Below are 26,467 nucleotides of genomic sequence, written 5' to 3'. Positions count from 1 at the left end.
AGATGTGTTCAATGAGTATCGTTTATTTCGTGCTTTTTTAGTCATATTAATTTATTTCCCTTTATGAAGAGCTATTTCAGATATTCCATAACGTCCCATTCTATAGGAATCTAGAGGAAAAAATGTGGAATAAATCAGATTTTTTGCTATAGGTAACAATTGAAGTACGAGTGCATCATATTATTTATTTATATATAGTAAATATAATTTATTTTATTTTATTTAATTTTTTTTTAAATGCAAAGCTTGAATGAAATGGTTACTTTCAGCAGAAGAAGAAATAGCTTCATAGAAACGTGGTAAAAAAAATAACTATAATCATTTATAAAAGTTCAAAATGTTCTTAAAACTATACTTTAATCTCGGCCAAAAAATGCTTGGATATTAAAAAAAAAATTAATAATAAATTGCATAAGAATTAAAAAAAAAAAGTTAAATACTAAAATATATATAAAACAAGAATTGAGTACAATAAAGGGACCTATAATAATATGATATATATATATATGTAACACATATATATATAAACCGAAGGTCGTGTAGAGGAAGCTATAGAAGAAAAAAATGCCATTGAACAATATTCGGGTGAGAGCGCAAAAGCCAATTAGAAAATTTGCTTATAGTTGGTCGAATTGTCGGCTCGTTGCAAGGTTTTCAGTTTTTTTTTGTTGGGCTTAAAGGCCAGGGGCTGTGCCACGGCGGCGACATTGCGATCCGTACGGGTGGCGGGCATATCGTAGGGAGTACGCACGATTTCCGGCAGGTGGGCATAGTAGACGACGCGTTCGCTGCGGCTGCGGGGCGACGACAGCTGTTGCGGCAGCTTGGACGAGGCGTACTTGTTGCTGTAGGAGTCGAGCACGGGCATGGTCATGGGATCATCCAGATAGCCACGCCTCGACTTGATGTAGTCAGTCGGCGGCGGCGTATCCAGCTGACGGTCCGGATACATGAGATATGGCTCTGGATATTGGGGGACTCGAGGACTGTAGCTGTCATAGGGATCGAAGCGCTGCCGATGCACATACATGTCCTCATAATAAGGCGGATAGGCGCGATGGTACTGCTCATCGAATCTGGGGGGGGGGGCAAAAGTGTGCCAAATCAGGGAAATGCTTTAAAGCGCACACAAACTCACCTGTCGTAGCGTCTGATGTACGGGTCATACGACCTGGACGGATACATGGCAAGCGACTTGCCCGTATACTGTCCATACCAGGGCAATGGGTTGGCCATCCTGTCATCGCCTGACTTTCGTATATAGCCCAAGTTGTGGTCCCGGCCAGGTGTGCGTATCGCTGCAGAGCCGCTCAGATCGTTGTCACCTGGCGCATTGTCGCTTGTGCGTCGACCTGTCGTATAGTAATCATAGTCAGCATATCTAGCCGAGGACTTGCCAGCTGCTATCAGCTGTTTGCCCGTTGCTCCATGCTCCACGGACTCGGCTGCCTCCACATCTATCATGCTGTCCGCATGCTCGAGCTCAACATTCCGATTGGTGTGCTCGTAGCCAGGCTCCGCATTCACTGCAATTTGCAGAGAGCACAATATGAACAGACTTTTCAATTCCATCTCGATCCGATGCCAACTGCAGTTGCCAGTTGGCCAAAACAGACTGATGCCAACCGGCTGCCACTAGACAAATAGATGAAGCCACGCAAATGGTTAACAATAATCCGGCGACATGCTAAGTTAAACTTCAATAGGCAATTGTATTACTTTATTTGCTTCGTTCGTTTGATTCTATGGTCATTCTATTGAGTCCGTGAAGCGCAAGAGTGCACAATTCAAGTGAAGCAGCAAACTACCCACGCGAATACCCACTATTCGCTGAACGAGGTAGTGCTCGGCTCCTCTAATCACATGTTTGTCAAATATTTGCTATAAAAGCAACAGTAGACAGAGTACCGACTGCATAATACTCGTTCACTTGTCAGAAACATATGTATTTATTTGGAACTCAAGCAACAAGGACAGATCTTTCATTTATGAGTCTATCTGTGCAGGAAGTTAACACTGATCAGCATGCCCCCAAGGATGAACCACAAAACTTTTGTGTCTATTTATGATGCTGAGCTCAGCATTGATACAACTGCAAAAGTTTTTAGACTTGGCTCTTAAACTATGACTATATAAACTATATATTTTAAACATATTCCCTAGTTTATAGTATCTAGTTGAGGGCATACAAAAGTCTAGCAGACAGGCAAACCTTCGACTGAACATTGCACACAATCAAGATACTCTCCCAGCACTGCCTGCACGGGCATAACAAATAGAAGCTTAAAACATACAAATAAAATAAATAAATTAAAAAATAAAATATACATTTATATATAAGAATCATATTTAATTATGATATAATTAAACATACAACAATAAGAGACAACTAAACATTGGCGCAAAATGTTTACAGAGCAACTCAAGTCAATACGCTCATTGAAGTACAGGTGCGCCGCCATCTAAAATTGATAGCATTTTGTACTTATTTAACACACGCAAACACACACACACAGTTGCACGGCCGCACAGCATAGAAATGCATTCACTTTGAAGTTCAGAACAATAACAACTCGAACTTGTCCAAGCTACGCTCTGTTGGCTGCGACAAACTGCATTTTGTGTTTTGCATATGAAAACAAAGCCAGAGGCAACAACACGGACACGGGCACGGGTTCGAACTAACGGTATTTCTAGGCTAGAAGTAATATGTAAGGGCTTGTCGACTCAGCAATTCAATAAGAGTTCAATTAATTGTGAATTTAATTATTATGAAATTTGTATTACAAATATATATTTCATAAAATTTCATAAATTTAAATTATCAAGTCTTAAATTTAAAAGTGATATAAATTAGTTTTGAATAACAAATTAATATATATATTTATATAGTATGTGTGTAAATCATTTGTAATGCTGGACAATTTAACTTCATCTTCCGCTTTTTCTCTAACTATTAGTTAAAAAATAATCATGTTTTGTAGCTGTGACAGCGTTGACCCAAAATGTATTGATTCGGGCAGATTTTTAATTTGCAACAACCATCTTTGGCAGTCTAGACACTTTCGCTGGCGATCCTCGCGTGTCACATCGACGCCCAGTCCGATGGCAGCCCAAGAGTCCAGATTTTCTTGGATTGTTGGCAAGAAGTTTGATAATATGATACGCAGCGTATCGCAGGCTCTTGTGAAATGACTGCAAATTACAATTATTAACATTATTTATGGTCGGACTTAATTGCAATGCAATTTACTCACAATTTGTGTTGACTTTGCAACAGTTCATACAGTTCGGGTAATACAAACGTACAAAAATCCAAATTCAACGAAGATCTAAATTAAAATAAATGTAAAAAATATGTAATAAAAAAACACAAATACACGCTCGTATCACTTACGGCTTCTCCAGTATTGCACCTAGAAGATCTATAAAAATGGAGCGTCCAGCTGATTTGGCCAACCTAAGTGCACTTAGCACATCATTAACACTGAAAACAAAATCAAAATCTATGAGTATCTCTAATGAATTTGGAGATCTTGAATAGCTCACCGCGTGGAATTGCGTAGCAAATCGAGACTGGCTTGCCGATTGCTCAATTCCTGCAGCACAGCTTCATGCGATCTTGAGAGCATATCAAAGTCATATTGTTCATCAATGAAATTGCGATTCATATTCTTGCCTGAGGTAGGTATCAAGTCTGGGCGGTAATTCATTGTTTGCTGCAATAACACAATTATTTCACAACAGTTTCAGATATTAAATCGTCTTCATATTCTAACAATTCAATACGTACGTGCGTATGCTTCTCCTGGACCTTCGTCTGATTCGCTGTTGTACGCATATCGAGGGTCGTGCGGGATCTCATTGGTGGCTTTGTAATAATCTCCACACTTATGTTTTTCTGCTGTGCGTTCTCTTTGTAAAACTGACTCTGCGATCCCATCATCGTTCGCTTGTTCTTGTTGACAACAGTTGTGGATGTTGACTTCTTGAGTACCATATTATCGTCGAGCTTATGCAGTTCCATTGAACTAACTGAAGATGCCTGTCCCAGCTTATTGCTGCCAAATATTGCCGTCGAAGTCTGTTTGGTATTGCTCATTGCAGTATTTCTTTTGTGCAAAGTTGTTGTTGTCTTCTTAATAGATTTCGATGAGGCATTTATTGTTGATGCAGGTACTGTCTTGTAGTTGCTGGCTGTGTAGTTCTGATTGACTGGAAAATCTTCTGCCATTTCACAATTATCATAGTTGTTTAGGATTGGCGGATTGCTGTCGTTTGGACTATACTCAACATCATTTGCCGTTTCACCCTTTTCTACTGAGTATATGCTATAACCTTCTGGTACGTGCAATGAACTTGGCCCATAAACGTTCAAAACGCGACTGGAGCCCATATCGATGCCATAGCTATAAGGCAGATTATGTAATGATGACATTGACGTAGATTCGATATGTTCCAATGCAGCCTCATTGACAACTTCCAGACTCAAATTTGGGGACGATTGCTCGTCGTACGTTTGGCTTTTATTGTCTTCTTGCTCCTCCTCAACTTTGGCCGGCTTGGCTCCGCCCAGTGATATTCTAAACTTTTGGGTGCCGCGAGAAAAACTCTTTCGATTGGTTGAATTATGCTTAAAATTGGGCTGCGCATTTTCCGGTTGATAGAACGGTATCACACAATCAAGGCTAACTGTATTAATTGACACTGTATCAATTTCATGGCAGCCACAGATCTGTAAAGCAATCAAGATTTAATTAATACAGCTATATTTTCACCAACTAGCGATAACTTACAATCTTATTTTTGATCACTTTCATGTCACCCAAAGAAGCCCAACTACTTTTGATGTGATCTAATTCACGGTCTGGCTCCCATCCAATCACAGATATTCCCGAAGCGCTGCCCACAAATAGACACTCACCATTCTCGCTGATGGGAGTGTGTAAATAAATCAGGATGTTAGTGAAATATTATAGAAGTTAAGTGCTCGCCCAAAGAGCTTACCTAAATGTAATGCATCTGATGGCTTGACCATAGAAATGAGTTGTTTGCGAGACAAGCTGCTGGTGCTCCAGATCATAGATGGACACGGTGCCATCCACTCGGCCGGCTGCTAGTAAAAACTCAAATGGATGGAATTGAATGCATGTAATGGCTGTAACGGGTGGCTCTGCAACAAACTCCATTATCTGCTTGCTTTTGCGTATATCCCATATTAATATTGATCCTTCCAGGCCAGCGGAAGCAATCCAAAGTCCGTCAGGTGAAAACTTCACGGAATTGACATGCGATATGTGTCCTTTGCATACTTTAATGCATTTATTTTCATTTTGCACATCCCAAAGTCTAAAAATTGAATTAAATTTGTATTAAAATAAATGTAAAAAACAGACACACTATTTAAAGTCAGCGCTTTATCGATATATGATGAATGGCAACCCTGCATAAAATCAGCCCGATAGTATCGGTTAAGAAGAATAGCAACAGAGCGAACGACAATCGGATTTCATACCATCACTTCGAACAATCTGGCAATATAAAAATTGATGTGAACCTCTGTCCATAATCCAGTTTTTGTTTTCATTTTGCAACAGGCTTATCGATAATTTTAAGTGCCCTTTGTACCGGCGATACAAAGATAATTCTTCACTTAAACAGCCAATACATGAGATAAAGGTAAATTATTCGCACATTAGGCATTATTAATATATGTTTGGTGAGTGTCTATGTGTGTGTATGACATATATGTATGTATATAAGCTAGATGTGTATTTAATTTTTTTTTTAATAGAAAAGATTGTTTAATTGTGTGTGTACCCACATCGAGCCATAGGACTTCGATCAAACATTAAACAATTTGTATTCAGACACGTAATCAACGTTTTCTTAATGAAGAGTTATAGTAATCTTTGAATGCATTAACACGCACACATAAGCACACAGTGTGTATGTTTAATGTAACTAATCTAATCTAAAACTGATATCGTATCAGTGAATATATTCGTATATATATATGTATACATATCTGTGTCTGAGGTTGAAAGTTCGTCGACCATTGAGAGCTAAAGTAACAGTTTTTCATTTATAGCCGTCTCACAGCGCCGTTGACAGTTGATTGCATCGGTATCCGAATTGCAGAGAACAAGTTTATAAAACAAACCGGTGTCTACCTATATACAGAAAATGTCTTCAGCAGCAAAGTTGCGTTTTGATGGACGTGTGGCCATTGTTACCGGCGCTGGAGCTGGTCTTGGACGAGAGTATGCATTGCTGCTGGCATCCCGTGGCGCCAAGGTGGTGGTCAATGATCTGGGTGGCAGCCATGTGGGCGAAGGTGCCTCTCAACGCGCAGCCGATGTGGTTGTCGAGGAGATCCGCAAGAGCGGCGGGGAAGCAGTCGCCGACTACAATTCGGTTATTGACGGTGCAAAGGTCGTCGATACGGCAATCAAGGCATTCGGACGTGTCGACATTCTGATTAACAATGCTGGCATATTACGTGATCGCAGCATTGTTAAGACCACGGATCAGGATTGGGACTTGGTGCTCGATGTGCATCTGAAGGGCAGCTTTAAATGTACACAGGCCGCCTTTCCACACATGAAGGCCCAGAACTTTGGACGCATCATAATGACAGCGTCCAACTCGGGCATATACGGAAACTTTGGACAGGCCAACTACTCGGCTGCCAAGATGGGCCTGGTTGGACTCGCCAACACGGTTGCCATTGAGGGCCAGAAGAATAACATTCATTGCAACATAATCATTCCAACAGCAGCCAGCCGCATGACTGAAGGTATTCTGCCCGACATACTCTTCCAGGAGCTGAAGCCCAGCCTAATTGCGCCCGTTGTTGTCTACTTGTGCCACGAGTCCTGCGAGGATAATGGTGCGTATGAAAGCTTCCTTATCGGCGTATACACTTCTCACTTTTTTCTGTCTTTCGTTGAACAGGCAGTTATATTGAAAGCGCAGCCGGCTGGGCCACCAAGGTGCATACGGTGCGCGGCAAGGGATGTGTGGTGCGACCATCGATAGAGGAGCCGTCAACGTTGGAGTACGTGCAGAATGCTTGGAACAAGGTGACAGACATGTCGCAAGCAGCGCATACCAATTCCATTGCCGAGGCATCTGGTTCCCTGCTGCAAGTGCTAGAGAACCTGAAGTCCGGCGATAAGGATGCCATCGAGGATAGCTTTACGTTCGGCAACAAGGAGCTAATCCTTTACGCTCTGGGCATTGGCGCCTCAACAAAAAATAGCAACGACATTCGCTTCTTGTATGAGAACGATGGCGACTTTTCGGCGATTCCGTCATTTTTTGTACTACCCGGCTTGATATTGACCATGACCAGCTCACTGGTCTCCACGGCGCTGCCCAATAGCGGCGCTGATCTGACCAACATTCTGCACGGTGAACAGTATTTGGAAATTGTTGACGACCTGCCCACCAATGGCAACCTGGTGACCAAGGGCAAGGTATTCGATGTCATGGACAAGGGCTCCGGTGCCGTGGTTGTGACCAGCTGTGAGTCATACGACGGAAACGGTCGCCTTCTAGTGAAGAACCAAAGCTCCATCTTTGTTGTTGGCGCCGGCAAGTTTGGCGGCAAAAAGCAGCCTATTGCCGGTGTTGTGCCACTGGCTGCCCCACCCAAGCGGTCACCAGACTCTTCCATAGAATACAAGACTAGCGAAGATCAAGCTGCACTCTATAGGCTCTCCGGTGATCTAAACCCATTGCATATCGATTCGAACTTTGCGCGCCTATCCGGATTCAATACACCCATTCTACATGGACTTTGCACTTTGGGATATTCCGTTCGCGCTGTGCTAAGCAAATACGCCAATAACAACAGTGCGCTATTCAAGGCGGTTAAAGTGCGCTTTTCTGGCCCCGTTCTGCCCGGACAAACTCTCAAGATTGAGATGTGGAAGGAGGGTGCACGCATCCACTTCCGAACTATAGTCGTGGAGACTGGCAAAGAGGTTATTTCGGGCGCCTATGTCGACCTGAAGGACTCGAAAGCTAAATTGTAAAATCAATTTCTGAAGCGAGGCAATCATCGTAGACATACATACACACACTTATATATATATAATAATTTTACAACATAACCAGGCGGTGGTACAAAAATATTGCAATCAACACATTTATAACTCTACTAAATGTAACTGTTATTTTGTCTAATTTTAATAAACGATGTTAAACTTTTTTTGCATAATAGTCTAGAGCAAATATTCCAAGTCATGATTCAATTTCCTTGATTTGTACGCAACGTACACAAAAAAAGAGCAGATATTAATGGTATGCGCACAATTTACTATAATATAAAATATACATATATATATACATATATATATATATATAGATATAACGAACGTATAAATAGCGGCTAGCGGATAGCAGATAAACTGATAAAGAATTCCGTAGACTTTAGAAGTGTTAAGTATAAACCTAGAAGCAATAAGGCGACAAGACTTAAAATCATAACAGCTATCTGTGCACCTATCATATATGCATATATATTGGTTAACTTTCTAAAATATATTGCTGTAGATATCTACAGACTGTCCAGGTTCAAAGTTGCCTTCTATCTATAACCCTATTCAAATTTGAAACGAGTACAAACTCTATAAAAGCAAGTAAATTGTCTCATGAGCAATGCAAATGATATTGCATGACGCATGCATATAATATATATGTATATATATATATATATATATATATATATGTACACTAAGCGATCCAGTAGTCTTTATCAGTTGTATATATATGTGAAGATTTAGCTGAATAATTTCATGAATGGCAGTGAGACGGAACATTTTGTCGCACTTTAAACCATATCGAATAGGCACAGCTCATATAACAATTGGAGAATCGAATTGATACTGATATAGAATGAGCATTATGTCAGAAGTAAACCGATCTGAGTGGATATATGTGTATATATATAGTGAGAGTAGCAACTGCCATGCGAGTCTATATTGAGCACCACATAAAGTAGGCGGTTTGGACTTACCTAACAGTCGTATCATTGCTGCCAGATACTACGTACTCCCCGGATGGATTGAAATCTAAAGTTCGCACACTTTTCATGTGCCCATTTAATGTTGAGTAGATTTTCTGGGCGTTCAAGTCCCATCGCCGTATAATGCCAATATCATCAGCTGAATATACAAAATTATCCTTATAAGCAAAGCGAACGCATTCAATCGAACGATTGTGGCCAGTCAAGGACTATATAGGAAAGGAAAGGAGAGCACAAATAAGTGAAATATAGTTTTTTATTATAGCACTTAATAATATATACAAACCATGAAACATTCGTCTTGGCCAATCGCCCATAGATTGACATTTCGGTCTTCTCCTCCAGTGACCAGCACTCGACCCGTTTCACCCAAATCGAGGCTTGTGACTTTGCCATCGTGTGCCTTAATTTCATCTGTGGATACATATATTTGAATTAGAATCAATGTTTGGTTTATGGCGATATGTGAGTTAAATATTTGTATATAGCTTCATGTTTATGTTACGTCTACGGAAAGCATTCGATTTCCTTACCCAGAAAATAGAAATTATTTATTTATGTAGTGATTTAAACAGGGCTAGGCAATAAAATGTCTAAGATATATTTATTTTTTTAGATTATGCTCACATTACGTTTCTAATGATTTACTGAAGACTTAGTCGTCACACATATCTTATAAAATCTATTAAAAAAGAAATTAAGGAAAAGGATCTAAATACATTTCAAAAGAGCGAGAGAGAGAGAGAGAGATTCATGGATATAAACATATACTCCATATATGTTTATGCACACATACATATGTATCAATGAATTCTATGCAACAGATACGGCATGCTGTAATGTTTATACGATATTTAGGAAGTTGTTTATGCTAATATGTACAAAAGTGGAATCTTTTTTAACTTTTTATGGTTGTTTGATGTCGTGAACTCATCTTAACCTTACTCCAATACATATTCACATATCTACATATTTAAGCACACACTTTACACACACAGAGAGTCGGGCACACATGTGTAACTGCACAGCTCCTTACAAGGGCTGCATCCCACATGCAATTATTTGCATGTTATTGGCCAAAACAGGCTGATACACACACATGCACAGATACACCGCTCTGTGTGTATGTGTGTCGACCAATAAGTATGAGAACTACTTTCATAGAGTTAAAATTCTATTTTACTTACATATCTTTGCCACAAGATTTCTCGGCAGCGCCATTTCCAAGAAAATTAATCTTACAGGTGTATGTTTATGTTGACCGCAATATTATACGTTAAAAGTAATAATATTGTAAATATTTTATTTTATTTTGTCGCAGGTGTGATAATTTTTTGTGGGTTTGAGTTAAGTCGGATCAGCTGTCCGCTATCTCTTTTATGAGTCTTACAGACAACTTTATTGAAACATACAAGAAATCATAAACACATATGTACAGATGTAACTAAACCGTTTTACATGATTAATACCGTAATATTATTATACAACCGTCACATAAAATAACGATAAATTAGACAATATGCGTAGACTAAACAAATGCACATAATATATATATATATATATATAAATACACATACATATATATACAAGATTACCAGGGCTGAGAAGCCATTCTTTGACTCGTTTGCTGTTGCCACCTTATTTTTATATGATTGGCGGATTTTTTTACAAAATATGGCAAGCCATAAGAGGCAATGTTATCGATACCTTAAAGCGAATGACAGCTCTGCAGTTTTATTAGGCATTCCTAAAAAAAGCATCATCATTGCCTTGTCGAAAAGTTGCCGACAGCGTTATTCGAGAGTTTTAAGTTACTTTGCTCTGCGTGATTAAAGAAATTTAACTAAAGATGTCTTCACGTTACGATCGTGCTGTTACTATTTTCTCTCCCGACGGCCATTTACTTCAGGTTGAATATGCACAAGAAGCGGTTCGCAAAGGCTCCACAGCGGTATGTTAACTTGTTATGTTCATTGAAACCGATTAAATTTTTACATCAATTTTTGTAAAGGTTGGCGTGCGTGGTGCCAACTGCGTTGTACTGGGTGTTGAGAAAAAATCGGTTGGCAAACTGCAGGAGGATCGCACAGTTCGTAAAATTTGCGTTCTCGACCATCACGTCCTGATGGCATTTGCTGGTCTCACGGCAGATGCCCGCATCCTTATCAATCGTGCCCAAGTCGAGTGCCAGAGCCATCGTCTCAATGTTGAGGATCCTGTTACACTTGAATATATCACAAGGTACATGATAAAATGAAGGATAACCAACCATTTGACATTAACGACTGAAATGGTTTGCTTTATTTTGCAGATACATTGCACAACTGAAACAGAAGTACACCCAAAGTAATGGGCGCCGTCCATTTGGTATATCCTGCCTAATTGGAGGCTTTGATGCCGATGGATCAGCCCACTTGTTTCAAACCGAACCATCTGGCATATTCTATGAGTATAAAGCCAATGCCACCGGGCGTTCGGCAAAAACGGTGCGTGAATTTTTCGAAAAACAATATCGTGACGAGGATGTCAGCACTGAGCAAGGCGCCGTGAAGCTGGCCATTCGCGCACTGCTCGAGGTTGCTCAATCGGGTCAAAATAATTTAGAAGTGGCCATCATGGAGAATGGAAAACCGCTTAAAATGCTGGATCGCGAAGTAATATTAAAATATGTGGACATCATTGAAAAGGAGAAAGAAGAGGAACTTGAAAAGAAGAAGCAGAAAAAGTAATGCCAATTCAAATTCCATGTTGTCATTTGGTATTGGTATTACCCTGCGTTATTCTTTAATTACAATACTACATATTTTTATAAAATCTAAAAAGCTGTACAATGGAAAACAAAATTATTTTAAAGATATGTATAAAATACATGGTCATCAAAACAAGTACGCAGCTTTATATATTTAATGAACATAAAAAATTAGAATGGTACTACCGTGTGGCGGCTGTAAATTAAAAATGAATTATACTGATCTCTATATCTCTATATAGTACACAATAAATAATTCAGAGTATCCTTTGGGGCTTATACTAATTTATACTTGAAGGCAGATTTATTCACGAAAAATGTATATTAACTACAATTATTTTATATTTCTTCTCACTCAATAGTAATTAAATATACATTGTAAATATCTGACTGTTTTAAGCAAGCTGTAAAGAATTTTTTAAAAAAGTCGAAGTGTTGACAATGACGATAATTGGAGAGCGGCTTGCAACGATAACAAGGAGCTTTCTGTTTAGTTCATATTGTACGATATTATTTAACCCATCACTAATACGAGCAAGTGCTTCAGAACACTGGCAGAAGCAGTGCTGCAAATTGCACGCCTAAATTCATATGAGAATTTAGCTTAGTTTACTACTACCACTGTCCGGAGTCGGAAGTTGCGTCGAAGAAAGAGCCAAAGCAAAAATAATAAAAATAAAAAAACAACAGAATAGAATTGTATAGAGCGAATAACGAGAACAAGAATATTAAACACTTTTGCTGTTATACGACAACATAAAAAAATAACAAAAACGCCAGCACTGTTTCGCTTTTCATTCCCTTGCCTGTCATTCCAAACCAAGCAACACCATCAGACTAAAATCAATAATTTAGTTGTGTGGTTTTCGCGGCTTTTTGTGTTTTCTTTAAAAAACAATCAATACCCGAAGGTAACGTGTGTAGTAAAATAACAATTCACCTCAGTGTGCGTTTGCATTCGTTGACGCTTGACATATTGGTACACAATTTATTTATTTATTTATTTTTCTATATATATTTTTTTGCTGTTTTTTGGTTTTTTTTTTAATGTTTTATAAATCATACGTTTAACATTACAAACAAGATAACTTGGCATCCTTCGAATCTTGCAGCACTTAACACCACGTTAAAACGCTGCCAACCCTTCCTCCCCCTCCACACACACACACAAACACTCGCATAAAATATAAGAAAAACCACGTACTATTTATGAAATGTACATGTCTATGTACATACAGACACACATACAGATCTGTTGAAGCGTATATATGTATGCAAGTATAACACATACACAGTAACACACACACACACAAACTTTAAAGTTTTTATTTGCGTTTCCGCATATATTGGAGAATGCACTAAACAGAAAAAAAACCGAATTCAAATCGAATCGTATCCAATATAAAGCTGCATATAAATGTCTTACATGTATATAGATGTATGTATATATAAATTATATGATTTCCAGTCCTGTGGTGACTGAAAGTTAGGTTGAGAGGCGACTGTGCCTCTTATTGCTGGCCTCGGGCTCAGACAATGAAATAAGCCATTTAACGAGCAAATGACGGAGTGAATATTTATTTAAGCGGTTTACTGGAAGAACGCTTTTTAACCCTGCTTTTAATTGTTCTTTTTTGAATAATCGAAACAGTTAATTTTATTGGTTTTTCTTATTATATTCACTATTTTTAGTTTTACTTATATGACACCAATTTTTAGCATGTCCTATCAGTACGAGTTAAAACACGAGACTGATCTATATTTTTACAAATCATAGCCTCACCGGCGTAAGTAGAGTTGCCCTTGCCAGGGCTGTTCCTTAACTTGTCTAGCACCCGATAATAAGTGTTGAATAATACCTTACATTAAGTGTTATAAGCTAACTAAGTGTTATAAGTTAACTACCCCCCCCTCAAGTGTAAGGTCGTCCTCGACCGACCCAATTCCAGCGACGACTCCTCGCAAGTGCTTCGCGGACTTCTTTGCGTCGATGATCCACCAAAGAGTGAAGCCAATGCAGATTAAAGCACAGCATATGGCTCCTCTTTCGGAGTGCCGTACAACGACACATCATCAAAGTGCACCATTTCGGTTCCTTGGTCGCATATTAGCAGCGGTGACCAGCGAGTCGGTGCAGGTGTTCTCGAATGAAATCCGCAAGTCGTTCTCATTCACATTCAATACGGAGCAGTATGAGCAGCGTACTGATTCTTCGCTATCGCCGTTCAGCAGGCGCTTACTAAGCTTGCTCTTGCGCCTACGTATGTGGCGTCTGTTGAAGCTGTTGGTGCACGACGTGGACGTGGGCCTTGGCATCGGATGATGCATACCAAAGTTGTGCAGCTGCAGCGACTTGAGTGTGGCTGGCGCCGTCGATGACTGGCCGTGCACGTGCCCGTGATGGCCGTGATGACTGTGTCCCACCACTCCAGCGATGCTATGAGCCGTTACTGGACGAGTGATGTGTGTAGTCTGTCGGCGCGCTCAGCTGGCGATTGAATTCGGCCTTGCGGCGCGTCAAGTCCGTCAGGCAGTATTTGTTCAGATGGCCGTTGCTGGAGACAGGGCTCTTGGGCGATGATGCCAGATGCTGCGTATAGGCCGAAGGAGTTGCTGCTCACGCTTAGCTTATTGCCGGCGTTGTGCAGCAGATTGTTACAGTTCTTGCCGCTGATCTTGGCCGACTTTTGCCCGTCGTCGGTATCGTGTTGCTGCTGCTGCTAGCCGCCCTGTACTCCTTGTCGTCGCTCTCGCTGCGCACCGATGCTCGATACGCAGGAAATGTCTTCGTCTTGCTCTTCAGAGAGCCGTTCAGCAGTAGCTGCTGTTGCCGTGCGGCAACTGCCGACAATGCCGGCAGCTGCAGTTGACGTGACGCCGCTGCCGATGAGGATGAGGATGAGCCGGCAGCCGTGGCAGGTGTCGACAGAGATGGGCAGCGGTTGGAGCAACCTGTGGCTGTGAAACTTCTTGAATTAATGCAGTTGGCGGTGTTTTGGGGATTTCTTGACTTGGTTCTAGTATGGATGAAGAGTCGCTTGGCTCTGCCGCCGCGAAGAGTTCGTTAGTTGTTGCTGGCTGATGAGCTTCTACTGTTGGTGGTGGTGCCGTGAACAAGGGGGTTTCCTCAACGATTCCGCTTGTAGATTTGCATGCTGTGGTTCTGGCTTAGCATCCAACTATGGGGCGAATAGAGCTGTTGCTGGTTCTTGTGGACGACAGGATAAATCGTAATTTTTCTGCAGGCTTTTTTAATTTTTGGGAATTTGGTTATAAAATGTATAGTGTTGATGGATTCCTCTAGCCAAATTGATTTTAAATCTGAGGAGTCCAAAATGTTTGGGCTAACAATGAGCCTTCGCGAGAGTAATAGCAAGCATTAAACTTTGCAACTCCATCGTCCGCATTCTGTTTCTGGACAGTGTTTCAGTGTTTCAAATAAATAAATCAATAAAATCAATTTGTGAGTTTTGGCTATCCCGAGAACTCCACTGACAGCAAATGTTAACTGGTTAAGTTGGTCTTGAACCTCAGTGTTTACTTCTATCCGTCTACTGTTGGCATTCATTAGTCGCATTTCAGTGGACCTAGTCTGCTCTAAATCACCAGCATCGGGTGTACCCGCCACCAAAATGTTTTATAAAAACTATGCCAAGTGGCTAAAGGTAAATAGAAAACTATATCTAACTTATTCGAAATTGCCTAGCGGCTTAAAAAAAAGGTGTAATAAAAAAAAACAAGGGAGTCATCTTAGGTTGTCCTTGTGGACCACCCTTCCTTTAATGAGGACCTCGGTCCCCAGGTCTGCTTCCACGGCCTTCTCGACACATAAAGGTGTGAGTTTGTTTCCGAGCCGTCGGTTGGACTTGACCAAAACCTTGTCACCAACATCGAAGACTCTATTCTGCCGCTTTGCGTTCTCCCTAGCTCTGAGCGTCGTCTGAGCGTTTCTGATCTTTTCTTCTATCTTCTCTTGTGGCTCATCAGAGTGCGCCTGAACCACATCAACTGGTCTCTGGTCGATGACCGAATGGATCGACTTATTGTATTCGGTTGTGGCCAGTAAAATGACTTCTACGGTGTCATTTATGCCTTTGTCGATCTTTAGGCATCTGGCTAGCTCTAACAGAGTGCTGTGAAAGCGCTCAACCTGTCCATTCGATATGCTATGCAATGGTGGTGCATTTGAAATGCTGACCCCATAGTTGTTTGTGAGCATAGTCATGATGGTCTCTGAATTCAATGACGGTTCATTGTCACAGTAAATGGATCTGGCTTTTGGAAAAAAATTCATAAGTTGCATTACGGCTGGCTTCAGATCCACAATGGTTCTTGAAGCGACCGGTTGGACGATAGCAAACTTAGAGAACTTGTCGATGCAAGTGAGAAAGTATTTCTTGTCAGTGGAGAAAATGTCTATGTGTAACATCTCTCCTACATGTGAGGGGATCGGTGTCTCTCCAAGCTCTTGTTTTTTGGGGTGTCTATCATACTTAGCCCTAGCACATGTTTTGCAGTTTTGTACTATTTCCTTGGCAATTTTTGCCATCCGTGGAAAGTAGTACTCCGAGAGTACCTGCTTAACATTTTCCTGTGCAGACCTATGGGCCCTATTATGCTCGACTGTGAGGATTTCCCTTCCTTCTCCAACCGCAAATATGTCCACTACGCGATTTTTGCAATGCCAGAACTTTGTGGCTGGGTATCTTCGCACCAATGCATCTTGTATCATTGCAAGCGTGTGTAAATTACAGTGGAGAGCATTTACGCATTTGGGTGAGACTACATCTTCGAGCTCGTCTAGCAGCGATTCGACGCATGTATAGCTGATCAAGTAGCGTTTCTTATTTCCAAAAAGAATAAAACTTCGTTTTAAGGGGAAACGCGCCTCTTCTAGCACTATCTGGTTTTGAAAACAGTTCAAGGGTTTGTCTGTCGTCTCAATGGTGTTGGTGAGAGATACCTCACTGTGGATCGTTGCAGCGCAGGACTCAATTTCTTGCTCATTTATAGCGTTGAGCTGCTGTCTTGACAAGGCATCCGCAACCAGATTGTCCTTGCCAGGTTTATAGAAGATACGTGCATTAGACTCGTCAATGCGCGCTTTCCACCTTTTGATTTTCGCATTTGGATTAGATTCCGAAACTGCGAAGGTCAAGGGTTGATGGTCAGTGAAGATATTAATGTCTTTCACCCCATACAAATAGTGCCTTAATTTGGCAAGTGACCATACAATGGCCAATAACTCTCTCTCATTGGTTGCATAGTTAACCTCACTGTCCTTCAATGTTCTTGAAATCATTGTTATAGGACGACCCTCTTGAGACAAAACTGCACCTATGCCGTGAGCCGAAGCATCGGTCGTTAGATCGAATGGCTTCTTAAAATCGGGGTACCTGAGCATTACATTCTCGGATGACAAAATATCGCGCAACTTCTGAAATGCCCTCTGCTGCACTTCAGAGAATTGAACCTTTATATTTCTGGACCTATGCTTACTGACTGTTCCATTTTCACCCTTCAGGATATTCGAGATGGGTCTTGCTATTGCGGCGAAGTCCCTAATGAAACATCTGTAATAACTTGCGAGGCCTAGAAATGATCTAACCTCGAACAGCGTTTTTGGTTCTGGATACTCCTGTATTGCCCTAACCTTTTCAGGATCCGTCGTGGTGCCAGTGCTGGTGACTACGAAACCAAGAAAGTTCACGCTTTTCTTAAAAAAACGTGACTTTTCGACGGAGACCCTCATGTTTGCTTCGTGTAAGCTTTTCAGGACCCAATCCACGTGTTTAATGTGGGATTCCTCATCTTCTGAAAAGATGATTACGTCATCGACATAAACATAGCAAAATTTGCCAATCTGCTCTCGCAGTATGTCGTCGATGGTTCTTTGAAAGATGCTTGCTGCATTCTTTAATCCAAAGGGGAGTCTTTTGAACTCGTATTTCCCCCCGTTCACAGAGAAAGAGGTTTTTTCACGGTCGCGTTCAGCGAGTATGATCTGGTGATAACCAGACTTGAGGTCTAATGTTGAAAAGAATTTGGCTCTCCCCAAATTCCCCAATATCATTGATATATTTGGCATAGGGTATTTGTCCGGCACGGTTTTTTCGTTAAGTTTACGAAAGTCCATTACCAACCTCATTTTCCTATTGCCCGCTTCATCAGTGCCCTTCTTGTCTACTACCCATATTGGGTTATTGTAGGGAGAGACGGACTTTTGAATTATATCATTCTTTAGTAGATCTTTGATTTCTTTATTAACGAAATCAGCCGCTCCCATTGGATATGGGTAAAGCTTGGCATAGATCGGTTGCTCGTCTGTAGTCCTAATGGTAGCCACGACTGATGTGTTATACGGCAACGCCTCGTCTGGGTCTGCAAAGGCCTTTTGTCTGGTCTTCAGCATTTTCAAAAAAGAACTTCTAACTAATGGGGATGCGTCTGCACAGTCTACATTTGTGAAATTTACATTTTTGCATTTGTGGAAGGTGATTGGTTCGACCTCCGTGCCCCACTTAAGTTGTCCTGAAGCTAAACAAAGCGAAGCAGATGCCTGCTTTAGCAGGTCAAGGCCTATAATCCCATCAAAGGTTGATAAGTCCGGCAGAATAAAAAAAGTTGCTTTTAACCCAAACATTGAAACAAAGCATTTGTGTGTAATTTGTGTCTCGCCGTGAATGGAGTGAATTTTGAAGGGGGACTCTACCGAGCGGACGCCTTTCAACCCTTTATGTGGCCGAATGAAATTCTTGGCCGCGCCCGTGTCTATGAGGAATTGCATGTGAGTCCCTCCTACTCTTCGTCTGATGACGGGTAGAAGGGATTTACTCCTAAAAAATTAAGGGCATCAGAGTTATAACTAGTAACGTCATTGATTTGTGCCGCTGCGCTGGAGGCAGCATCAGCACACACCTCTGCCCCCTGTCCCGCGCCTTGCGTGACGTGATTCAACCTTTGCTGCTTTCTCAGACCGCCTGTGCGGTCAGATGCGGGGTGCTTCTTGTTCGCGTAAGCAAGGGCCTGAGTGGGCTGCATTACCCTTGAAAAGGAAGGATCGACCTCCATGGGCACTGGTGCGCCATTATTGTTGTGCTGCCTGGTGCTTCGTGGGTCAGTCCGAAATGGGGCCCTGTTTTGCTTGCTAAAGTGCGGATTCTTTGTACCGCTAGCTTGTCTTTCGGCTTGATGCGAATACCTCTCATATTGGTGACCCTGCGCTTTTGCATGCGGCTTGCGCTCTTTGTCTTCAAGACTTTTTGCAAAATTAGCCGCGAATGAGTACCTTTCGTGATTCGACTCGACCTCTTGCGCGAGAGCTAGCGCTGAAGGCAGATCTCTGGGCTTTGCTGCAAAGAGCACATCTGTTAGACTGCGCTTGAGACCCGATATGAACACACGCAACGCATCGTCGCGGAATTTTTCACATAGGCCCTTTGCTAAAGCCGGCTCATATGACATATTAACTTTGTTTGTGAGAAGAGCGAGTTTCTTCTCTACTTCATCATAATATTGAAGCAGGGACAGGCCACCTTGCCTCAAGGTACTTAATTCTTGTTCAATGACATGAATTGGTCTCTTATCACTGTATGTGAAATCTAGGCGATTTATTATCGCATCAAAATTCAGCACAGTACCAAATGAGGCTAGCACCGCGTCTGCGGGGCCCCTAATCTTGCTTCTTATGATGATGACGGCCTGATAATGACGAGAACTGCCATTATACGGTCTGAAGATCTCGTAAGTGGCTAATGCTGCCTGCCTCCAAGATACATACGATTCCTGTACCCCTGCAAACTCAGGTAAGCATTTGACGGCATCTAGTGGCTCGTCACAGTGAATATCGTTCCTAATTCCTATAGCAGCATACGCTACTACTTGTGGGGCGGCAACGTTTGCTACCGCTATTTGTTCAGCTAACTCATTAATTCGTTGAGTTAATACATGTTCCCTCTGCTGGTTTACAGCGGCCTGTTCGGCTAAAGCTTTGCTAGTAGCCGTCCTTATTATTTCCGTAAGCTGATCTGCATCCATTCTACCTGATGGTGGGGGAACTACACAGTCGGAATCTGAGTCGCTAGACTGCCTGCGAGGGTTTCTATATTGGTTGAACCGAGACATGCGCAGGTCAGTGGTCGCGAAAAATAAAACGGGCCGTCAGAAGATGGGTCGAATTACGTCACAGCTCTGAACTACGAGAACTGCATGCACAACTTCAGACACACAGAAAGTAACACAATGTAATTTTATTGACGATCTGAATGATCAATTGCTGCCACTAAAATTCCCAAAGTAGTCACTCTCACTTGGTTCTGATCATTAATTTTTTTTTTTTTTTTTTACATGCAATTGCAATATAAAATACTCGCTAGTCCTAGCTATTTTTTTATAAAATAAATTTTAACACTTTTTGTGTTTGATGAAAAATTTTGGCTAGAGTATCCACTTACAAGATTCAACTAACACAAAACAAAAAAAAAAAATCCCTTTATAAGATCTGTCAATTGCAGCTCCCGCGCTGCTGTCTTAATTGTTGTTGGTTGTGGAGTCCGACCACTAGTTGGGCGCCAATTATATGTTTTCCAGTCCTGTGGTGACTGAAAGTTAGGTTGAGAGGCGACTGTGCCTCTTATTGCTGGCCTCGGGCTCAGACAATGAAATAAGCCATTTAACGAGCAAATGACGGAGTGAATATTTATTTAAGCGGTTTACTGGAAGAACGCTTTTTAACCCTGCTTTTAATTGTTCTTTTTTGAATAATCGAAACAGTTAATTTTATTGGTTTTTCTTATTATATTCACTATTTTTAGTTTTACTTATATGACACCAATTTTTAGCATGTCCTATCAGTACGAGTTAAAACACGAGACTGATCTATATTTTTACAAATCATAGCCTCACCGGCGTAAGTAGAGTTGCCCTTGCCAGGGCTGTTCCTTAACTTGTCTAGCACCCGATAATAAGTGTTGAATAATACCTTACATTAAGTGTTATAAGCTAACTAAGTGTTATAAGTTAACTTATATAATGTAAATGTGTAGATAAAATACATATATATTTTTTTTCATTCCAATACAATTTGTTTATACACATTTATATACACGCATACATATATGTCTCCTATAATGCACCTAATTATGTATATGTACATATAAATATATGTACATATGTATGTATAGGTATCCCTATATACACACACTGACGTTCCAATCTTATCTCTGGCATAAGTGGTCCGCAACGGTTGGAAAAGGCCTGTCCTCTTATCTCAGTTCAGTTGACTGTTATAATCACCCAATACACCGTATTACGAGCGAGTCCACATACATACATGCATATATAGATATTTTGGTAGAATTCCATTAAGATTTACACTTGTTAATCGCAGCTCTCATTCAATTCTATCTATGTCTAACTCTCCCATAGATCTCAAGATTTCAAGAACTCGTAGAAAGGATCATATAAAAGCCAAGAATTCAATCGAATAGTTAAACAAAATATATTGTAAATATATAATTATGTATATATTGTATATAAGAATGACTTAAACAAAAATATATATAGAGCCTGTCTTCATCTATTATATATATTGATCTTTAGATTTTTTTCCTAATTTGTTCGGCTTGCCGATAGCTAAATTTCCCATTTTTGTGCCCTTTCTTTATAATATTTTCTGTTTGTGTGTGTGCCTGTCTGTATGTGTGTGTGTGTGTGTGCGTGTTGACCCGACCTGACACTCTCCGTATTTCACATATAATACAATAGAATGGGCACAGAAACGAAGAGCAACAGTTACACAGGACAGATTTCAACAAGTGGCGGCAACCCTAAAGTGATGAAAGATTCTTTATCTTTAGTTCGTCAAGCGGTCAAACAGCAGCAATCGAATCAAATCAATTTGAATTTAAATTCGAACAGCAATTCGAATTCCAATTCGAATTCGAATTCGATAACATACTCAAGCGAGCAACAGAACAACGCGGGTGATATACGACCAACCAAGCAGGAGGATAACACAAGAACAACAGTTAAAGATACGTTTGTGCCATTCGTACCGATATTTGTTGAAGAAGCCGATGTTATACAAGGTGCTAAGGATATACTGAAAGTAATACGACCGAACTGGGACCTCAATCACGTTGACTTTAAGGTAATCTTTCTCTCTCTCTCGCTCTCTATATATATAATTTGAAATAGAAACGGAAAGGAAAAACCTAGTTATGACAAGGTTCCTTTGCCATATAGTATTGAATCATTCCATATATATATATATACCTATATATCTAATTAGATAAATTTACATTCGATATTCATAAATTATTTGCGAGTTATTAAAAAATATAGAAAAATATAAAAGACTATGTCTGTACACAGCTTATAATATAGATATAGATATATATATATATACAGCTGTAGTTTGTATAGTATTAGTTGTTTCGAATGCATAGCACGAGGTTTCAATCAGTTAATCTTTAGTTATTATTTACTCGTTAAATCGCTCAATAACAACTTCCAACACGTATTATTATATAAGTATAGCACACATACATACATATATATATATATATACTTGTGAAGCTGATTCAAAGTTTATTTAAAATATGTAAAATCATTGCGAATTCAATATATACATATCTAATAAAAAAAAAAAAAAAATATATATATATATATATATATATATATACGTTCATTATAGTATATGCCTTTGCATGACAGCTATTGCTAACAATTATCTGAAACGTGGAACTATTATTTATACACAAATATAAATTAGCTTCGGGCTGCGAGTTAAGTTTTTCCGCGCTGAATATATTTATCTGGTAATTGAAGCAAACCCGTTTAACTATAATTATTAGTATTATTGCTAATGGCGTTCTGTACGTGCTTTTGTAAATTAGATTTAATGAGCTCGCTGCTCAAAATACGTATACGTCTGCGTATACGCAATATAGCTGCTTAGCTTAGCCATATAGTGTATCAGTTTATAAGTTTATTGACGTTGATAATGCTCTATATGATGATAGCATCTGTATGTATATGGACGCACACACACACCTATACATCAGCTGGCAGCTCTAATGCGAACGAACCACTTAAATCACAAGAATTTCATTAAAAATTTGTTCGCTTTTTACTTGAGGCTTATCAAAACTATTACGTCTGGACCCCCATAAGCACATGGTGTTATTTATTTGGCTACATACATACATATACATATGTACAAATGTAGTTTTAATGAGCACATGCACAAGTACTGCTGTGTGTGTGTGTGTGTGTGTGTGCGCGCGCTCAATAATTTCAAAAGTCACAAAGTTTATCAAGTTTGATTACTAATATACTACACAAGTACATATATGAGTGCACGTGTGTGTGTGTGTGTGTGTGTGTGTGTGGCTGTGTGCGTGTGTCCTAAAATCTGTTTTCTTTTTAAGAACTGAAATCTTTGCTGATTTTTTGCTAGATTAAGTGTAAATACAAATTCAATTCAGACTTTAAGCATAAACAACTTGATGGCCTATAAAAATATCCTATACATTTATACAAATATATATATATGTATATATGTATAAGTATATATAACAACTTGCCTTTGGGCTAGGCATTTTATAATCTGTTTGTAAATCAATTAACAACTTTGATAGTTAGCAAGTTTATATTACACTTCTATATAAGCTTGAATGTAAGACTTACGACAACAACATTTCAACAAGTTAACATATTTATATATATATACATACATACATACATACATATATACATATATATTACATTTACATTTAGAGCTCAGGCGCACTACTATTTTTATGAACACAGCTGTGTCTGCTTATATATATTTAGCTATATATATATATATATATATATATATATATATATATACATATATATATATACATATGTATATATACATATATGTTGCACTTACATTTAGAGCTCTGGCGCTACTACTACTATTTTCATGAACACAGCTTTGTGTGTGTGTATGTATGTGTTTATGTACATGTATGTGTATATGTATATACTACTTGTTAGTACTCGTTCAGGCTGAAAGTAAATGTCAATGTATTGCGCCTGCAAGGGGCGTGGCCACGGCCATAAATGTCGAAAGCTTAACTTTGGTAGTTCTAAAATGTAGAAGATGAACGCAACTAGCTATACTATACTATATAGTTTTAGCTATATATATATATATATATATACATATATATATACATATATATATTAGCCGATTTGTCACACAAGCCGACAAAATTGAGATTTCAAGCATGCGACTCCAAATGCCTTGTCAGTCATAAGGCAATATATATTCTAAGATTATCTTTGAAGTCATAAACCATTAAGATATTCTGACTCACGCTGAATATGCCCATATCAGAGCTGTAAACTGTATGCAGCAGATACTTGAGGCTTTAGGTAAACATTGTGCAGAGCTATAATATACCCATTGCTTCTGCACATAAAGTTAGATCAATAGTTTGGCAATTACTGATATATATACATATATATTCTAAGATTATCTTTTGGTATTTATTCTGTTTCTTGTGTCTTTCAGAAATTTACAGATGGCATAACAAATAAGCTAGTCGGCTGTTTTCACAATTGTTCCAAATTGGGCAATGACAATGACGAATCCTATTTATCAATCAACAATGCGCAGAGAATTTTGCCGGTCAAATCGGAGGATCCGGTTATCCTTCCGGAGGAATTCACAACCATCGATAGAGAGACAACGGACCATAAACATCTACAATTACCTATACAATACTCCGATAACGTAGTGCTCGTTCGTGTCTATGGTAATAAAACGGACCTATTGATCGATCGGAAAGCTGAAACGCAAAATTTTCAATTACTGCACACATATGGCTTGGCACCATCTCTCTATGCGACATTCAAAAATGGGCTCGTCTACGAATATGTACCTGGTACCACCTTAAATACAGAAAGTGTGCTATGCCCAGATATTTGGCCATTGGTCGCTCGTCGCATGGCCGAAATGCATCGTGTGGTTAGAAAGAATACTCCCGATGCCAAACCGATGCCAATGATATGGAAGAAGACGCAAAGCTTTCTGGACTTAGTACCTGAACGATTTAGTGATGCTGAAAAACACAAAAGGTAACCTCAACGACCCATGATATCCGAGCAAATATATTAACTTCAATGTGCTTTGCAGAGTGAAAGGAACATTTTTACCTATTGGACGACTGCGCGAGGAGTTTAATAACTTGTACAAATACTTGGAGGCATTAGAGAGTCCAATTGTTTTCTCACACAACGACCTGCTATTGGGCAACGTCGTCTACACGAAATCAAAGAATGCTGTTAACTTCATCGACTATGAATATGCTGATTACAATTTCCAGGCCTTCGACATTGGCAATCATTTTGCGGAAATGTGCGGCGTCGATGAGGTCGACTATACGCGCTATCCGAAACGAGAGTTTCAGCTCGAATGGCTGCGTGTCTATCTCGAGTGCTATCTACAGCGGAATAATATCAGAAACGATGAAGTCGATCGACTCTTTGTCCAGGTTAATCAGTTCGCACTGGCTGCCCACATCTTCTGGACAGTCTGGTCTCTACTACAAGCTGAGCATTCCACAATTGACTTTGATTATGTTGGGTGAGATTCAGCGACCTAACGTCGATCGTCGATCGTCGATCTATCAATGCTAATTAATGCTGATCTATCTTTTTATCTCTGTCTATATCCCAGCTATGCATTTCTTCGTTACAATGAATATTTGGCTCGCAAGAAGGAGTTCTTATCGTTGACTGCATCAAAGAACAATAAATGATTTTTTCCCAGAAATTCGCAAATAATAATAATGAAACGAAATACACACAATTTTGTGTCCAACCCCAGTGATGTACTTATATATATAGGTATATATATATGTATATGTATATATTTGTGTATACATATGTGTGTAAACTATGGCTAGCATTGATATACTATATATGTACAATTATACATAGTATATACATACATATATGCATGCGTATTTGATGTATACAGCTGTATATAGGAAATGTGTTCACAAATCTTCATTAATTGGTGCCGTGTCTATACCAGCCGTAGTCTATGCATATATACATATATACATATATATATATAATGAATTTGTATATGTTCTTTAATTTGTATATTGATATTTTGTAGTCATAAATAAATAAACATAAATATTTAGTTTTCATATTGATGCTTCTATCTACACATTCGCTCATTCTCCAGTTATACAATTATATATACATATGTATGTAACTCGAGAGCTTGACTGTGCTTAAACAATAACGCCTGCTTCAGTACATACATGTATTTTTACAGTAGGGAGGTACATGGTACATGGTACATGGTACAAGGTACTTTCTAGTCTAATCCCACTTGTCAATTAGAGAATATCCCTGCTTTAAGCTAGCCCGCTTTATAGAGCTCGATATGGAATGTGGAATGCTTAGACACACGATGAAGAAAGAAACAGATTATATTGCCTGCCTTTTCACACCGCTGGCAACACGTGCACATTAACTTAAAGCCTTTAAATAAGAATGATAGTAAGATTATATAAACTCTTGAGCTTGAATCTTATGGCTATCTTTTTCTGTTTATTATTATTTATTGATGATTGTGAATGTTTAGCAAAAAAAATGTATATATATTATTTAGACATACCATATTAAAT

The 26,467-nt window shown here is 39.5% G+C and overlaps 5 protein-coding genes across 7 annotated transcripts; 3 read left to right on the top strand and 2 right to left on the bottom strand.

The window, feature by feature from the left end:
- Positions 1 to 604: 604 nt before the first annotated feature.
- On the bottom strand, positions 605 to 1,572 carry LOC111598855. Its single transcript, XM_023314290.2, has 2 exons — positions 1,139 to 1,572; positions 605 to 1,076 (listed from the first exon to the last, which is right to left on the bottom strand). Exons 1-2 carry the CDS (start codon positions 1,570 to 1,572, stop codon positions 605 to 607), a joined length of 906 nt encoding a protein of 301 aa, XP_023170058.2.
- A 1,301-nt stretch (positions 1,573 to 2,873) lies between these two features.
- LOC111598828 (katanin p80 WD40 repeat-containing subunit B1) lies at positions 2,874 to 10,569 on the bottom strand. Its single transcript, XM_023314260.2, has 10 exons — positions 10,222 to 10,569; positions 9,321 to 9,448; positions 9,026 to 9,243; positions 5,008 to 5,349; positions 4,797 to 4,932; positions 3,794 to 4,735; positions 3,550 to 3,719; positions 3,398 to 3,487; positions 3,258 to 3,332; positions 2,874 to 3,195 (listed from the first exon to the last, which is right to left on the bottom strand). Exons 1-10 carry the CDS (start codon positions 10,253 to 10,255, stop codon positions 2,961 to 2,963), a joined length of 2,370 nt encoding a protein of 789 aa, XP_023170028.1. The 5' UTR covers positions 10,256 to 10,569; the 3' UTR covers positions 2,874 to 2,960.
- Positions 5,524 to 8,185, top strand: LOC111598829 (peroxisomal multifunctional enzyme type 2). Of its 2 annotated transcripts, none has more exons than XM_023314261.2 (3): positions 5,524 to 5,679; positions 6,092 to 6,892; positions 6,958 to 8,185. In XM_023314261.2, the coding sequence occupies exons 2-3, from the start codon at positions 6,187 to 6,189 to the stop codon at positions 8,040 to 8,042; spliced, it is 1,791 nt and encodes a 596-aa protein (XP_023170029.2). In that variant the 5' UTR covers positions 5,524 to 5,679; positions 6,092 to 6,186; the 3' UTR covers positions 8,043 to 8,185. The 2 variants fall into 2 exon arrangements, with proteins under 2 accessions (XP_023170029.2, XP_023170032.2); XM_023314264.2 differs by lacking the exon at positions 5,524 to 5,679 and adding an exon at positions 5,701 to 5,719.
- A 160-nt stretch (positions 10,570 to 10,729) lies between the features above and the next one.
- Positions 10,730 to 11,895, top strand: LOC111598837 (proteasome subunit alpha type-7-1). Its single transcript, XM_023314275.2, has 3 exons — positions 10,730 to 10,985; positions 11,046 to 11,275; positions 11,346 to 11,895. The coding sequence occupies exons 1-3, from the start codon at positions 10,884 to 10,886 to the stop codon at positions 11,761 to 11,763; spliced, it is 750 nt and encodes a 249-aa protein (XP_023170043.1). The 5' UTR covers positions 10,730 to 10,883; the 3' UTR covers positions 11,764 to 11,895.
- A 484-nt stretch (positions 11,896 to 12,379) lies between these two features.
- On the top strand, positions 12,380 to 25,670 carry LOC111598820 (ethanolamine kinase). Of its 2 annotated transcripts, none has more exons than XM_023314249.2 (5): positions 12,380 to 12,694; positions 21,549 to 21,933; positions 24,334 to 24,899; positions 24,958 to 25,407; positions 25,501 to 25,669. In XM_023314249.2, the coding sequence occupies exons 2-5, from the start codon at positions 21,550 to 21,552 to the stop codon at positions 25,580 to 25,582; spliced, it is 1,482 nt and encodes a 493-aa protein (XP_023170017.1). In that variant the 5' UTR covers positions 12,380 to 12,694; position 21,549; the 3' UTR covers positions 25,583 to 25,669. The 2 variants fall into 2 exon arrangements, with proteins under 2 accessions (XP_023170017.1, XP_023170018.1); XM_023314250.2 differs by having other exon boundaries at positions 12,684 to 12,762; positions 25,501 to 25,670.
- The last annotated feature ends 797 nt before the right edge of the window (positions 25,671 to 26,467 follow it).

Source organism: Drosophila hydei, unplaced genomic scaffold (assembly GCF_003285905.1).
Source record: "Drosophila hydei strain 15085-1641.00,03,60 unplaced genomic scaffold, DhydRS2 tig00000215-arrow-arrow-pilon, whole genome shotgun sequence".
Lineage (NCBI taxonomy): Eukaryota > Metazoa > Arthropoda > Insecta > Diptera > Drosophilidae > Drosophila > Drosophila hydei.
The sequence above is the reverse complement of the archived record's forward strand: the minus strand, read 5'-3'. Positions and strand labels throughout refer to the sequence as shown.

Coding starts and splice junctions, on each gene's coding strand:
- LOC111598855 (XM_023314290.2), bottom strand. CDS start 1,572: ATGGAATTGAAAAGTCTGTTCATATTGTGCTCTCTGCAAATTGCAGTG. Junction 1,077..1,138: donor TACATCAGACGCTACGACAG/GTGAGTTTGTGT, acceptor CCCCCCCCCCAG/ATTCGATGAGCAGTACCATC.
- LOC111598829 (XM_023314261.2), top strand. CDS start 6,187: ATGTCTTCAGCAGCAAAGTTGCGTTTTGATGGACGTGTGGCCATTGTT. Junction 6,893..6,957: donor CGAGTCCTGCGAGGATAATG/GTGCGTATGAAA, acceptor TTCGTTGAACAG/GCAGTTATATTGAAAGCGCA.
- LOC111598828 (XM_023314260.2), bottom strand. CDS start 10,255: ATGGCGCTGCCGAGAAATCTTGTGGCAAAGATAT. Junction 4,933..5,007: donor ATCAGATGCATTACATTTAG/GTAAGCTCTTTG, acceptor CACTCCCATCAG/CGAGAATGGTGAGTGTCTAT. Junction 3,196..3,257: donor TTGCAAAGTCAACACAAATT/GTGAGTAAATTG, acceptor TGTAATTTGCAG/TCATTTCACAAGAGCCTGCG.
- LOC111598837 (XM_023314275.2), top strand. CDS start 10,884: ATGTCTTCACGTTACGATCGTGCTGTTACTATTTTCTCTCCCGACGGC. Junction 10,986..11,045: donor TTCGCAAAGGCTCCACAGCG/GTATGTTAACTT, acceptor ATTTTTGTAAAG/GTTGGCGTGCGTGGTGCCAA. Junction 11,276..11,345: donor ACACTTGAATATATCACAAG/GTACATGATAAA, acceptor TTTATTTTGCAG/ATACATTGCACAACTGAAAC.
- LOC111598820 (XM_023314250.2), top strand. CDS start 21,550: ATGGGCACAGAAACGAAGAGCAACAGTTACACAGGACAGATTTCAACA. Junction 21,934..24,333: donor TCAATCACGTTGACTTTAAG/GTAATCTTTCTC, acceptor TGTGTCTTTCAG/AAATTTACAGATGGCATAAC. Junction 25,408..25,500: donor ATTGACTTTGATTATGTTGG/GTGAGATTCAGC, acceptor TCTATATCCCAG/CTATGCATTTCTTCGTTACA.